The sequence below is a fragment of the Aplidium turbinatum genome, chromosome 3 (assembly GCF_918807975.1).
Source record: "Aplidium turbinatum chromosome 3, kaAplTurb1.1, whole genome shotgun sequence".
NCBI classification, from domain to species: Eukaryota; Metazoa; Chordata; class Ascidiacea; order Aplousobranchia; family Polyclinidae; genus Aplidium; species Aplidium turbinatum.
Genome location: NC_137474.1, coordinates 5,856,126 through 5,871,561, shown reverse-complemented (window position 1 = coordinate 5,871,561; position 15,436 = coordinate 5,856,126). Strand labels below are relative to the sequence as shown.

General features: G+C 36.9%; 1 protein-coding gene across 2 annotated transcripts; it reads left to right on the top strand.

Moving 5' to 3' along the window:
* Nucleotides 1-246: 246 nt before the first annotated feature.
* Nucleotides 247-14,296, top strand: LOC145766245 (alkaline ceramidase 3-like). 2 transcript variants are annotated; one of them, XM_082577917.1, is made up of 8 exons: nt 247-435; nt 2,911-3,021; nt 3,222-3,274; nt 11,513-11,565; nt 11,956-12,073; nt 12,208-12,365; nt 12,838-12,994; nt 13,516-14,296. In XM_082577917.1, exons 1-8 carry the CDS (start codon nt 333-335, stop codon nt 13,561-13,563), a joined length of 801 nt encoding a protein of 266 aa, XP_082434043.1. In that variant the 5' UTR covers nt 247-332; the 3' UTR covers nt 13,564-14,296. The 2 variants fall into 2 exon arrangements, with proteins under 2 accessions (XP_082434043.1, XP_082434041.1); XM_082577915.1 differs by lacking the exons at nt 247-435; nt 2,911-3,021; nt 11,513-11,565; ... (2 more) ...; nt 12,838-12,994; nt 13,516-14,296 and adding exons at nt 5,992-6,646; nt 6,802-6,993; nt 7,379-7,570; nt 7,933-8,998 and having other exon boundaries at nt 3,224-3,274.
* The last annotated feature ends 1,140 nt before the right edge of the window (nt 14,297-15,436 follow it).

Genomic DNA, 15,436 nt, shown 5'->3' with positions numbered 1-15,436 from the left:
TAACTTTTCGCAATTGCAGTTGCTTTATCTTTGACAAGTCGAGTTTTTTATTTAAATTTCTGTATTCACTGTTCATTTGGCTATGGAAAAAATATAAGATTTGCTTTGATGTGGTAACGAGAAGTGATTTTATCAGCTTCCGAGTGTTGCTACTTTCATCGCATTGTTTATCGCGCAAATTTTTACGGATGATTTTTTTAGGCGGATTGCGCAGAATTATTCTGCCAGAATGATGGTGGTGTTTTGTTGTATGGTACCTACAGCTTCAAATTTTTGGCAGTTGATCACTAGGCTATAAACAAGTTGATTTTGCATGTTAATTTAAACTTTTTATGGCACCTTCAGTTGATAGGGTTGGAATATGGGGAGAACCAACTTCCACTCTTGACTGGTGTGAAGAAAATTATATTGTAACACCATATATTGCCGAATTTTGTAAGTAACATTTGACTTATTTGCTGTATTAGGCACAGTCACGTTATAGAGCTTGTCGTACAGGCAGATAAATCAGCACAATTTATAATTTACTACATTATAGCTTCAAGATGAAAACAACCAAGGATGCAACCTATTTTGTCCCCCAATTTCGTTCCCTGAAAAGATTGAGAGAAAATAGATCTAAGCCAAAATGGCTGATCGGAGTTTCCGCAAACATTTTAAGATGTTCCCTTTGAATTAATCATTAAATTTTTATAAGCCACCACAAAATAAGTGTGACCTTTTCTTTGTAATTTTGTGTAGAAATGTTTATTGAAAGTGAGTAGATTATTCCAGTGTGACACCCCATCAATTCGATAACCCTAACCCCAAATAGGCTAGAGGTTTAGTTTATCAAAATAACCCTAACTATAAAATGAAATTTGGTTTATCAAAATAACCCTGATGCAACCTATTTCGTCCCCTGGAACAATCTCGAAAAAATAGAACAAAGCTGATGTCGCTGATCGCCGTTTCTGCAAACATTTAAAAATATTCCCCTTGAATTAATCATTGAATTTTTATGGACCACCACAAAATAAGTGTGACTAACCCTAGTCTTAATTCTATAACCCTAACCGAAAGTAAGGTTCGGTTTATCAACTATTATTTCAAGATACTTAGCATGGTCATTGGTCAACTGTTTCGGCAACTCCAATCAGAAACTGCGGCGCTTCTGTAGTTTTTCTCTCAATTCTTTCAAAGGAAAACTTTTGAAATGTTTACGGCTACTCCTATCAGTGACTTCAGCTGTGTTGTATTTTTTCTCGATCTTTTTAGGAGACATAATAGGTTGCACCCGACAACCAATCGCTGTCTTCAGGTCTACAAAGTAGAACATTTCCTACGCACACACCAAATTAAGCCTTAAAAGAACAAAACCAATACGTCGGTGTTCTTTATTTTCTCGCGTACCGTACCATCTGAAAGACTTTTGTTTTCTCGCGTACCGTACCACAGCTTGGAAAACACTGCTCTACCTGGAATCATGTATTTATATATATATCATATTTTCAGTAAGCTGCAATAATTTTTGTTGCAATAAACTTTGCCAAATCTGGTGTGGCATTTAGATCTTCAGTCCTCGAAATTAGCGGCGGCACACGGCAATTGCCGTGGTAAATGCCGCCGCAAACGTCATAATGGCCATTCTGCTACAGCAATAAAAATGCCGTCGCAAAATGAACATTTAAATCGGAAAAAAATTGCTCAAAACTTCTTCCTGTTTGATTTACTCGCAACGTGAGTTTAATCAGCAGAAGCATCGCACCAAGACCTCACCTCGGACTATTTTACTTGCTGTGAACACTAACGCAGTCTTCGAAGTTAGCATATTTTTACTTCGCAAAAACGTTGATGAGGCCAAACGGCAAAAGTTGAAATTGCCTCGGCAATTGCTGTAAACGTTTATTACAAAAAAATTGTACCAAAATATGTAAAAACGAGAAGAGAAAAAAATAATCGAATAGTCTATCAAGACCGCACTGTTTGATTTGTTGTGATGTAATAATACCAAAAGTAGCGATTAAGCGATCAACGCAATACGCACGCTGTTACGGTGATTCACGTTAAATAACTCTTTGAGGAGGAAAAAGTAAGTTAATTTTGGGTTGATTCAACGTTCGAGTCAACACAAATCGATTTAATTTTCCGGCGGGTTATATCGCGTAACAACATTGCCTAATAAGAAATTTACGTTTGTTTTGCATTAATTCGACATCTAGCGACGTTGAATTATCATGAAATAACGTTAATTGCTCAATCAGGTACTGATAACAAATCAATAGCTCCCTGTGAGAAGATTGCCTCGATTTACGTATACAGTAGTAGTACACTAACATAATTTCGGCACAATTAGGATACTGCGAGCAACACATTGTTTGATAAAGAACGAGTCAGAATCGGAATCATCGGATGCTGTATCGGAGGATGAGGTTGTCGCGTCGTCACTGGAATACTTGAAGGCGCAAAACTGCCCGTTCATAAACGCGCGATGCCATATGATCGGAAGCATTACTTTTCTTTACTGCTAAAGAACTATTTATCCAATTTTATACCACTTTTTATATTCGCAACGGCACCGGTAAAAAATAAGCATTCGATGAAAGAATAACTTTTGCGTAACAATTAAACCAGTATTTATAAGGTTGCAAACTTTTTACAGTTCACAAGAGCATTGTCAGCGCATAAAATAGCTTGCGTGATGCTCTAGGCTACCGCCGTGTGACACACGATGAAGAAGCGCATAAAATTTCGTTTGGTTAAAGCATACGGCAATTGCCGCCGCAATCCAAGGTTTGTTGATTTGGCGACGGCAATGTTTTTGCCGTCGTAGATGGAAGCTAATTTCGAGGGCTGGATCTTGGTACCAAAAATGCTTGTCATAGCTGATATTGTATCGAGTTTTTTGGTGATTGTAGTTATGTGTTTTAGGGAACACCATCAGCAATGTTATTATGATTGTGCCACCATCGGTATGCACATTGTATTATTGGAAGAAAGGAATTGAATGGAGATACCTTTTAGCGCTTCTTTCACTTTTAAGTATGTGTTGTCAGTTTTTTTGTAAAGAATGGATTTATTGTTATATATATACCGTATCCTATATATAGAATCTTATAGATTTTATTGTTGTTTGTTGTAATGTGAAAGTAGACTAAATATTACAACACTTACCGCTATTTTGTAACAAGTATTTTAAACATTTTTTTATAAAAAGGAATTTACACATGTTCATATTTTAGCTGTAGGAATTGGGTCCTGGATGTTTCATATGACTTTGTGGTATGAAATGCAAGTGAGTGTATTATTTTTTTTATTTACTTTATTTGAGGTACAGCTTGTACACAACAAAATGTATTGTAAAAGATTTCAATTTGCAATGATGACATAACTAACACAGGTGATCTAATTTACTTTGTAGATGAATATAGACAGTAGCCTAGATACAGTTATCACCCAAGCTTTAATTTGTGCAACAAAGCCAGCAATGACATGCCAAATGTCAAACTTTTGTATAAAATAACACTAAAACACTGAGATTCACGCAACACAAAAAGTGATATGTGATTGTGAGGTCTCCTACAAGTTGCTCAACTGTGAAGCAAACATTAAATACTCCAACTAATAACAATTGAAACAATGCTTTGGCCAACAAGCTGCAGCTACTTAGTACTTAGCTTCCATCAAAGTGACATGTCTGCCGAAAAAGGATATATTTTACAGCATATTCCATATTAAAGAAACTCATGTGAGCAGTGAAGATTATAAAGTAAGAAATGTGCACAAATATCTACAGTTGCACAGTGCACATAATGTGTAAAAAAATGTGCATACACAATTACACATAGCATACAATCTTGTGAACTCTTTGCAGTTTGTGTACAACTATTAACCTACTACAGTATGCTGGTACTTTAACTTTGTTGAGATGGTTTATATGTCGTCATGAATTTAGTTTTGTTTACCTTTTAAACTTTGCACCTGTAAAAAAGCTATGAGTTTGCAATACATGATACAATACATGATATTATAATTTTGCAATAGTATTATATATCTTATTGCATATGCTAAGTATATCTTAGCTCTATAGCATATGCTGCAGTCAAAAGACAAAATTGAATTTTTAAGTATGTTTTTGGAACATTTTGTGATATTTTTTTGTCACTTCCATTTGGTTCACATGCAAGAGGTTAATGCAAAAGTGGTAATTGGCTTTTTGTGATCTTAGTAATTTCATCACAACAGTGTATGTAGAAATCCTACAGGCTATATATCTAGTTGTGTAGTTAGAAGGTTTTATACTACTGTACCAGAGTCAACCAAACTTGGACATAGCGTTCAAAGTGAGGTTTATGCTTCAAATTTGTGTTTGTATTGAAGCAGTCAGAGACCTGCAAGACAATGCACAATGCTAAAGTTTTCAAAATACAGACCACGTAAAAACTTAAATACCTTTTCTGAAAGTCACAAGGAAGTACATTAAACTTTATCCTTATAAAATTCATTTCAAGTTGCATGGTATACTGCATCATAGGCCTGGCTAAATTGTTTGGCCATCACAGCAAACTTGTTGCTCTTCAAGTTATATAAAAAGTTTAATACAGAAGTGCATTGAAATTGTAATCTTAGTAAACTTTGCTGGTTGGTATTGCTAACCTATCGTCTCAAGTATGAACCTGTTTTGTGAATAGAGGAACACTGATCTAACATTTTTTAAAGTACGGTATAGGTTTTGTTTTTGTTATTTAGGAGTTAGATACGTTGACCACTACTTTTTCCTATTTTTTATGTGTATTTGTAAATGAAGTAATAAACTTACTAAATTGTTACTGTTTTTTTGGGGACAAATAGAATGCTTGTTGCAGGCCTCGAAATTCACGGCGGACATATCCGCCGTCACAGCATGTGATGTCCGCGGAAAGTACCATCTAAATCGGTCATATTTGTCCGCCGAGAAATAACACAAAAACTAGCGATACAAATCGTCATTGCATAGCACGAACAATTGTTGTGAGAATATAATTTCCCGCCCATTCTTGCGCGCATCTAAACGATGTGAAAGCTGTATCTCTTAGCCTCCATTCAAGCAGGAAAACGTTCGATTTTTACGTTGCTTCAACGATTGATGACATTGAATCAGCATAACAAAGGTGAATTCTTCGCCAAGAATCGATGCGAGTACGGTACTTCCACACTAATCACGCTCAACTTGGTTCAAGTCTTATGTCACAATGTCTTACTTTGATCTCCGAGTAATTTTGACAAGGCAAGGTTGGTTACAAAATTTTTTAAGTTTTGGTATTACAGTAAGTAAGTAAGAAAAGGCCCAGGGAAAATTCACTTTCACTCACATGAGACCAAAAATGAACCTAAAGAAAAAAGTTTAGTGAAACTTTGCACAGCAGAAAATAGTAGCGTTAGTGTAGAAGTTTTCCAACTCGTGTCCAGAGCATTGTGACGCAAGAAGCCACACGACCTCGTTCGGTGGTGTCAAGTTAATCAGTCATGCGGCGCTTTGACTCTTCAAGCGCGCGTCATTGGTCTGATGAAAGCCTTTCAGAGTAACTTTGTTGAAATTTTAAAAAACCTTCTAAACCATAGCTAACTAGCTATAGTTCTCAAATGGTGAAGAATTATTATCAAGATAAAGTGATTAAGCATGACGATCGACGCTAAAACTGGTGTGTTCGCCGTGAGACTTAATTTGTCCGCCGAGATAGCTGCTCAGACCGGACACATTTGTTCGCCGTCAACAATTACGAATTTCGAGGCCTGTTGTTGAAATGTAACTAATATTGTTTAATTTTGATCGACATAACATCTTAAATGTTATTATTAATTAATGTTGTTTTAATTTTGAAACTTGCAGTTTTTTTCTTGTCTAGGAAAAATTCATTCAAAATGTCAAACTTATATTTCAGAAAATAATGACAAACTGTTCTAGTATTGAATAAATATTGTTTTTGTTTTTTTGTGGCTTGTTACTGTTTTACTGTCATTTCTTCATCACAGAATATTCATTGCTTAAAGTGGAAGTACTGAAGTAACATTCTTAAATTTATTTACTCAAGTGGGATTGCAAATATATTGGAGCCAATAAGTATTCTCTATCTCTATGAGTGAGTATGCCACAGCTTGATATTACCTCATCAACAGACAATGAAACAGCACAGCAGCATACTGGTATTGAAGAGAAGTATCAGAGTCTAAAATCTATGAGAGAAATCCCACAACCATCCGGTCAGTCTTCAAATTCAAACAACAGTTTTTTTCAATATAAGCAAAAAATGCACTCACGAGAAAATCCTCATCATGCAGAAGTTCATGCTTCTAAATCAGAACAATTGCCAGTCAAAAAAATTGTATTTATACTTGGTGGAGTTATAACAGCTATTGCAACTTTAGTAGCCATTGTTGTGTCAAGCAGTCAGTCTTCATCAGACACTTCACCTGCAACTTCACTTGGAGAGAGTGGAAATCAACAAAGCAACTCCATAACTTCAGCTCCCTTCCTATCAACGCCATCTCCTTTTGACGATGCTACGTGGAACACTTTAAGAGGAAGCTGCGGTGAACCAAGAGTGCAACCAGACTTAATAACGAGCCGTATAGTTGGAGGAACAGAAGCCACCCCACACTCATGGCCTTGGCAGATCAGCTTAGTAAAGTACAAATACTTTTTTTTGATGTAATAAAATGCATTTTTAGAGTGATAGCTACAGTAACTTACAACATGGCAGTCAGTTTTTGTTTTTTTAAATACTTTTAGAAAGTTACACAATAGCTCAGCTTTATGTAAATTCAGTTTTTGTTTGTGAACAGCTTCAAAGACAGTGGCGGAAATTACAAACAACTTAGACATATATGTGGTGGGACTCTTATTGGACCAGATGTCGTGATCACTGCTGTGCACTGCTTTTTAAACAAATACTTCACTTCCGTTTCCACTACAACTGCAGGCCGTCGAGTAATTGTTGGAGGTCATGGTAAAGCTGTTATTGCAGGTGGCGCTGAGTAAGTGAATTGAGATGATAGTTTGACCATAGATTTTGTTTAGGGTGTAGTACTGTAGTATTGGCAAGTTTTTTAAACTTTAGCGTGATTTAAAATTCAAATTAAGTTTCAGCAGAATGGAGCTGGTTTATAGTACTTTTATACTACTGTACTGTTTACATGTATGGTAGGCTACATTATTATGAAAGTTTTTTTTATTGGCCTGTGGACTACTTTTTTTTTCAAATACAGTGATATTGCATTGACAGTAAATTGTATTGATTGTTTTTACTAGTTGATTTGATATGAAATACTGATCAGTGATTACTTACTTTTTTTCATTTTTAAAATTTGAATAGGGCAATGCATCATGAAAAGTAATGTATATATTTTTATGTCTTTACAGACTTGTAGAAATACTTAAAATTTATCATCATCCCGCCAACAACTTAGCAGTTTTTAAAAGGCTAAGACAAACTCCTGTCAATGACCTGACTATATTAAGGCTTAAGAAGAGGTTTAATCCAAGCCTTAACTCCCCAGTTGTTGGATTTGCTTGTCTTCCTAAGCCAAAAGTACTTCCTCCAGTTGGGAAAAGGTAATATGCAGTGACAGCAGAAAAATAAGATCATAAAGAACAGCAGAAATAGTGCAAAGTTTAGCTTACGATTGCTAATCACAGTGAAATAAAGCAGAAAATATTATTATAGAATGATATGTTGCAAGCACAGAATTAAGCTGATGCAGTTCTTTTGAAAGCGTTTTTATGTTTAGCTATAAAACATGGTATTGAAATCATTCTTTGAAAAATAAGACATATACTTATGTACTGCATGTTTCACCAATCACCAGTCTTAGCTTTGATTGTAGCTTTAGTGGTAAACTACAAGATGGTATGCCAGTGATGAACAGACGAGCTGTATAAAGCACTTTTTTGAATTTTTTTCTATCAAAATCCAGGTGCTGGTCGTCAGGTTGGGGAAGTACCAGGAGCAGTGGGTTTGAAAAAGTCTTAAAGCAGGCGTCACAGCCTCTCATAACACAATCTTCCTGCAAAACATACTTTAAAGGTGTTAATTATCGAAATCATCTATGTGCAAGGGAAAGAAATATGGGGACCTGCCAAGGTGACAGCGGGGGACCTCTAGTGTGTCAAAGCTCTGACAATAAATGGACGCTATATGGCGCCACCAGTTTTGGCCCAACCGCATGCATTGCCGGCCCCGGTGTATTTGTTTCAGTTTCGCAATACATGGAGTGGATTTGTTGCACGATCAAAGACCTTCCACCGTGCTCTAAAATCAAATGCCCTTAGTAGTTGTATTATATTCATATTAGGATGTAAAATGTTACGCAGCAAGTATTGAGAGCACTTGCGTTGAAGAGCTCTTTCTTTGAGAAAGAGCACAGCACGTTTACAAAAATTTGTTAAATAGCTGAAAAACTCCCAAAACAATATCGTACTCAGCACCGACTTTAATACTTCCTTTATATTATTTTGCAATTGTTGTTTTGCATTATTTTAAGTACCACATATTTATTCATTGCTTTAAATCAAATATAGTTATTGTTATCCACAGGCGTCGGTTTTTTCTTAGAAGAGAGGAATTCTGGATGGGCGAGAGTTTTTAAACAGATTTCATTGAATGTGTATGTTCGCAAATTCGCAATGGTTAGTCTTTCTCACAAAGACTGCGTTAGCGTCGCTGCAGCAATTAAGCTTTAATAGGTTTGATGTTTGCTTTCTTGCGCCTTGTGATCTTATGCGCGCTGCTACACTAAACAAACTTCTTTTATGTTTTCCTTTGCGACCTAAAAAGCGCGTGACTCGTGACCTGTTATCTTTTAAAGTGGCGCATTCAGATTTGCCGCAAAGTGTTCGGACAGGTGACTACAGTAACAACTAACAAGCACCATCAGGGTTAAGAAGCATCCACTGGAATTCGGAAAAAAAGCTTCCTTTGCAACACACGACCTTCCCGAGCCAGAAGCTGATTCGGCAGCATGTTAACGTCAAATGGAACAGGTAGAGATCCATGGCTCATGCTGTCTTGTACAACTACCGGTGCATTGCCTGAGACATTGACTTCACCACTGTCCATCCTTGAAGCACTGCTTTCTTCATCAATATCATCTCTACGTCCATTCGTGCTGGACGTGGCTCCTTCAGCGTTATGATCATCGACGCCTTTTGGAAGCTGGTTTTAAGAATGCGCGAATAGATGTTTGAGTTTGCTTCATGCTTAACTTTTCAATAATGAAATGACAACATCGCGCGGTGCCCCAATTTATACCCAGCAACAAGTTTGTGGGAAAAGATTTGTAAAAAGCGATTGTTTCAGTACGTCTTCAGTTTGTATCGGCTATTTTATTGTCATGTTCATTGTGATGTCATATTCGCATTCCGTTACGCTGACCCGGAACTGAAGTTTGATTCTGACGCAACGAAAGTGAGACCATTCGGAGAAAAGATCAAACGCAGGCCTCGAAATTCGTTTTTGTTGACGGCGGACAAACGTGTCCGGTCTGATCAGCTATCTCGGCGGACAAATTAAGTCTCACGGTGGACACACCAGTTGTAGCTTAATCATTTCATTCTTGATAATCGTTTAATTGTTTCAATCACTTCATGCTTAATCACTTCATCTTGATAATTCTTCGTCAGGAACTATAGCTACGGTTTAGAAGAGTTTTTAAAATTTCAGCGAAGTCACTCTGAAAGGCTTTCATCAGACCAACGACGTGCGCTTGAAGAATCAAAGCGCCGTGTAGCTGCTTAATACGCCGCATAACTGATTAAATCCCCCCGAACGAGATCGTGTGGCTTCTTGCGTCACAATGCTCTGGGCACGAGTTGGAAAACTTCTACACAAACGCTACTATTTTCTGCAGTACAAAGATTCACTAGGCCTTTTTTCTTAGGTTTATTTTTGCGTGTGAATTTTTCCTGGGCCTTTTTTTTCTTACTGTAATTCCAAAACGTAACAAATTTTGCTGCATCTTGCCGTAATAGCCTACTCGTATAATCTAATTTTGTAACCAACCTTGCTTTTTCAATATCACTCGGAGATCAAAGCCAGACATTGTGATGTAAGACTTGAACTGAGTTGCGCGTGATTAGTCATTAGTGTAAAAGTACCGGTATTCCCATCGATTCTTCGTGAATAATACACCTTTGTTACGCTGATTAAATGTCATCAATCGTTGAAGCAACGTAAAAATTGAAAGTTTTTCTGTTTGAATGAAATCTAAGGGATACAGTGTTCACATTTTCTAAATGCGATAGAATAAGCGGGAAATAATATTCTCGCAACAATTGTTTGTGCTATGCAATGACGATTTGCATCCCTAGTTCCTGTGTTATTTCTCGGCGGACAAATATGACCGATCTAGATTGTACTTCGCGCGGACGCCGTGAATGTTGAGGCCTGCTAACGTGGCTGTCTCTCACCAGGATTTGCCAGCGTGTGGCAGTTGCCGTAGCAACAACAATGCAGCGCGTATTGCCTTTTTTCAACGCAGCGTTGTTGCGAAATTACTTTGTTCTGTCGGATACCTAGCGAGAGACATAGCGTAAAACAAGAAGTTGCGCTGCAGTTGGTTGGATAATTCAGCGTTTAACAAAAACGGAAATAATTGTAATGAACACTTCATAACTGTCATGAAAACAGGGTGGGCGAAACATATTTTGCCCACCCTCGTTTCACGGCAGGGTAGGCGCCGCCCACCCTATTTCGACGTCTAAGTTACTATCTGAATCCTTTAAAAAATCTTTTTTTGATATTTTTTTTTAATCTTTTTTTTAAAGAATTCAGATAGTAATAACTATTATTTGATTTAATTTGCTCTGCTTTGCTTTTTTGCTTAGCATTGAGCACTTTTTGTAGTATTAATAGTTTTCATTGTTTTATTCATTGCTTTATATTTTTATTGAAAATTTCTGTTTCAAGAAAGTCTACAAGGAATTGCACATTGTTTGGTACTTTTATTTTAGACATTTCGCAAGAACTATTTTGACATGTTTTTGTGAGTGTTTTTACGTGAAGTTCTTGTTACCTTTCCTGCTTCATATGTTTGAACGTTACACAATTCTGAACGTTTGAGCTGACATCTTACGCAGTTTCTATTCAATCTTCCAATATGTTTATCCCTCTTTAACTGCACGAATGATTGAATAATGCATAAATTTAACACATTGTTTCTAAGTTTTAGTCAATGCCGCCGACATTGAATCATACTCATCTCAAAAACAACAGTTGACATACGGTACTTTGCGAGGCAATTTGTTCTCAAGAGAAATATTTATTAGCCAGAGCCAAACCCGAATCGTCACGCAGTAGAAATGAACAAATGTGCCTGATGAGACTAGTTTATCAATACATGAGTTTCTTATGCATCGGTAACGAACAATTCTTCAAGTCTGCATTGTTTGCCTGATTTGAGACCTGTGAGGAATCCTCAATCCGAATGTACATTGAACGTCAAGGATTTAAAGCTTCTGTATGAGAGGAAACAGCAAACTGCAAAATTTATTTTTTAGCTTCTGGATGAATTGCCGATGATTTATTGTACATGCGTGTTTCTATATGCACTGTGAGTATTAGATTTTTGATTTTTCCGCGTTTTCATTAATTAACAGTAGATTACAAACCAGACCTGTAAACGGCTTCTTTGAAGGTAGACTCTTAACAGGTCCAATGATCCCAAAATTCTGCCAACAACAAATGTTGAATTGTTGATGATAACTGCTGTAGTTTGGCAAAGGTTGCTGGTGTTTAGGGTTGAATTTAAACTCTGAAAACTTCGGCAAAGTGATTGTGGATTATATAGCACCTGTAGAAACATGTTTTTACAACAGAGTCAGCCTATTTATATCACTTCATACAAAGACATTGATATACGGACGTCTTGTTTCATAAAATTTTTATCCAACATCAATGATGTCTTCGTGTTTTGGGTATTGATTCACGGTGTGTTTTGCAGACGCCACCACGCTAAGCCGCCAAAACATCGAAGTACACGATACATAGCCAGCTTAATACTTTGCAGTATTTTAGTCACTATAGTATATCTTCAATTGAAAAATCCTGTTTTTCATCAGGTAAGGTAATCACTTTTGAACACACACTTGCAAAAGCGCAGAATAAATAATGTTTCTGAATCACATTTTGGTAATATATTTATACAAAGCTTTGCTTGATGGTTCAATTTGTATGTTAAGTTGTTTTCTCGTAGGTGTGCTATGGAGCTCTCGTATTTGGCTTATTATATGAAGCCATTGGTGCAACCAGGAATTATCCAGCAATAAAGCCAACTGTACTTGCATCACTGTGTTTTTATTTGATTGGTTTTCTTCTCTGGAACATCGACAACATGTTTTGCCCTTCACTCAGGTTTGTCGATGATTAATGAAAACTATAATTCTATTTCAAAATTTTTTCTTATGTTTTCTTGTCGTGCCAGTGTCGAAAAAATACCAGCTATAACATGCGATATATCAACACACCGATGAATGGTGGAAGGCGAAAAAAGCTTGTAAGGTTTTACTTGAAAACATAATACAAGAAAATTTGTGAAGGTGTTAGTTATGGTACTTATTTATAGCTAGTGCGGTCAAATTCCCTTTACCAAAATTATCTCATGTCTGTCAATGTTTTCTGAATTTTGTGTCACAGTGAAACGGTGGTGAATTTATAAGGGAATGGTGTATCCCCTGACCACCCAATAAAACATAACAAAGAAAATTCACTGTGTATTTGCAACGTCAGGCTAAGGTACGGTCTTCTAGTAAAGTACTGCCGTACGTACCATAAACAATGTAAACCAAAGGTGTTGAACTGATATTATAAACGCTGTGTATTACAGGAAAATGCGTGCGACTAGTGGTGAATACAGCGCGGTGAATGCCTTCTCTCAGCTTCATGCATGGTGGCATATGTTTACCGGGTATGCAACCTATCTCCACATCGTCTTTTCGTCTCACGCTAGAACTTTGCACCTGAAGCGATCTTGCAGTGTACAGGTAAAGTAACCATAGATTGGATAATTCAAAGACCTTTGGCATTAAAAACGCTTTTAATATTCAATTTTTATCAACAGCTGACTTACGAAAAGAGGATAAATGAAGCTAATGCTGCTTTTTAAGTTTGCCGTCCAGTGCAACTCAGTGCTGCTTTGATTGCATTCAGCTTGAAAACACTGCGGTTTTTCCACGATTTTTTCATTTTTCCTCGATAAATTATAGAAATTATTTAAACACAATGTCACAATTACGAGATTGGACATCAATCAATAGTAGTATAGCGCTAAGAAATCAGCTGTCACAATTAGGAACTGGACTTCAATCGATAGGGTATGCTAAGAAATCAGTTCCAAACGTGAAATCTCATTCCCGAACTAGTTTTGGAAATCTTTGGGAAATGCCACTTCCCTTTAAAGAGTTATTTTAAGTACCACATGAAGATCAATCATTCATAGGCCACTCAATTGTTTTAATCAATAAAACCGACTTTATTGTAGATTCTTTTTTTTTATGCATTACAGAAATTAGCCGGCTTGTGGCCATATTTGGAAATGAAGGAAAAGCAATGAAAATCAGCAAAGTGATTTTGTGTGCATTGTATTGCTTTCATGTTTCGAAGTTGAGTGTTTTGGGACTTTTCCGATTTGTGTTCGACTGTAACCTTCAACATAGTGGTCCAATGAAACTACTGTACGTAGCATACCGTAAATGCTTGCCTTAAAGGGATATCTCTTATTCTTGTTCTTAAACAATATATGGTGTACACGCAATGGTAGAGATGCTAATTTCTTCACGTACCGTACAATCTGTTCTTGACAACTGTTCATGCGTAGTTTTTACTGTCATTAGCGTTTGTGTGATGTATTTGTTTCATATGCAGGCTTTGGTTGTTCGTTTGAAACTAGGTTATACATTTTAACAAGCCCTACTTTTAACATTTCTGTGCAAAGTATCTTATAAGCTAATATAATTTTGTGTGCTTTTTAAAGACTTTCTATATTTTTAGGTTGATTTTTGTTTGTCAACACGTGTGACATTAGGTGGCAATTAGTGCGGTGGTAGTGTGTGACCTAAAAAAGAAGCAAAGCTTTTCCTTGTCTTAGAAAGAAACTGGTATCCGCTAAAATAAACAATGTACTTAGTTCAGTTCAGTTTAACTTTTTTTCCGTATGCTTTACACTTGCACAATATTTTCAATTCACATATTTTACTGTTTGCCTACATTCTCTAATATGAACAGTAATAATCATAAAATATTTCAGGATTCGGTTTTATTTGAAATATACCTCCAACGAAACATTATCTTCTGGTTCATTTGTGTTAAAACAGGTTGCATGGTGGACAGTAGGATACATGTCATTTGACGTGCTTGCATTGCCACCATGCGTTGAATGTCTAATCGTTGCTTAAAGTTTACATTTTGACGGCATCAACGAACAGGAAATAACTCACGCCCGAGCTTGTTATTATCATTTCAGAACGTTAAATGAATAACTGTGCTCACAAATTGTGATAGCAGACGAAACGTAGCAGCTGATGCATACTAGCGAAGTGACCCTTGTAATGGTGCACGGTGAATAGCCCGGGGAATAAGGTGCCTGCTTCTCAATCACGCCATCCTGGTTCGATTCCTGGATGGTTGTTGACAAAACAATACATCTCCCCAGTGTGTGATACCTAGAGTTTGCCTGAACCCAGGGACGGGCGTAGTTGCTGAGGGAAAGGCCGCCGAGAGAAAGGCACTTGCCCCCCCTACTCTCATAAGTGCCGAAAGCTTGCCCTAACTTTTAATCTCCGTTGCTTGTACCACTTTTGTCGTTGTTTGTTTGGTCAATGGTCATGGTATGAAAAGTTCTGGTTGACTAACTAACTACTCCAGACTCATTTATTTCAGCTTCTGGATGAATTGCCTATGATTTACGGAACTTGTATTTACGCTTACACTCTGTGAGTAATCGAGTGCCGGCTTTCTTTTGTTTCAGCTTCTGTTCAGCATGCACAATTTTTATTTGCACAAGATAACATCCCGCTTCGTTTCAGGAAATGTTATCGCCAGCCAAAAAACACTACTAACATCCGGTGTCGTACAGTTGCCCTGCTGTATTGCGTGCTTGCTACTCTTGTCTATGTAGTGGTTAGTAATCCCATTTTGTTTCAGGTATGCTTTATGGGTGGTGACAACGCTCAATTTATGAGTTGCAAATTCTGTGTTTCGAGTAGCTGCTTCAAATGGAATTTGTTTTGTCATTGGCTGTGGTATTAGTAAATACAAATCTTTCACAGAAATGAGTTACCTAGTTTGTGTTTCTCCATTTTCCCATGGTTTCAATCTTTTTATCCTTTGTAAACTTTTAGAGACTGTTTTCATTCTTCGCCAGGTTGGTTATTATTTGCCATCTTAAAGCCGAAAAAATGTTGTCAACTATTTCCACACGTTGCCAT

What these genes read in the sequence shown, in the direction of transcription:
- LOC145766245 (XM_082577915.1), top strand. Translation starts at nt 6,105, where the DNA reads ATGCCACAGCTTGATATTACCTCATCAACAGACAATGAAACAGCACAG. An exon ending in TGGCAGATCAGCTTAGTAAA is followed by an intron (nt 6,647 to 6,801) that starts GTACAAATACTT and finishes GTTTGTGAACAG; the next exon opens with CTTCAAAGACAGTGGCGGAA. An exon ending in CTTCCTCCAGTTGGGAAAAG is followed by an intron (nt 7,571 to 7,932) that starts GTAATATGCAGT and finishes ATCAAAATCCAG; the next exon opens with GTGCTGGTCGTCAGGTTGGG.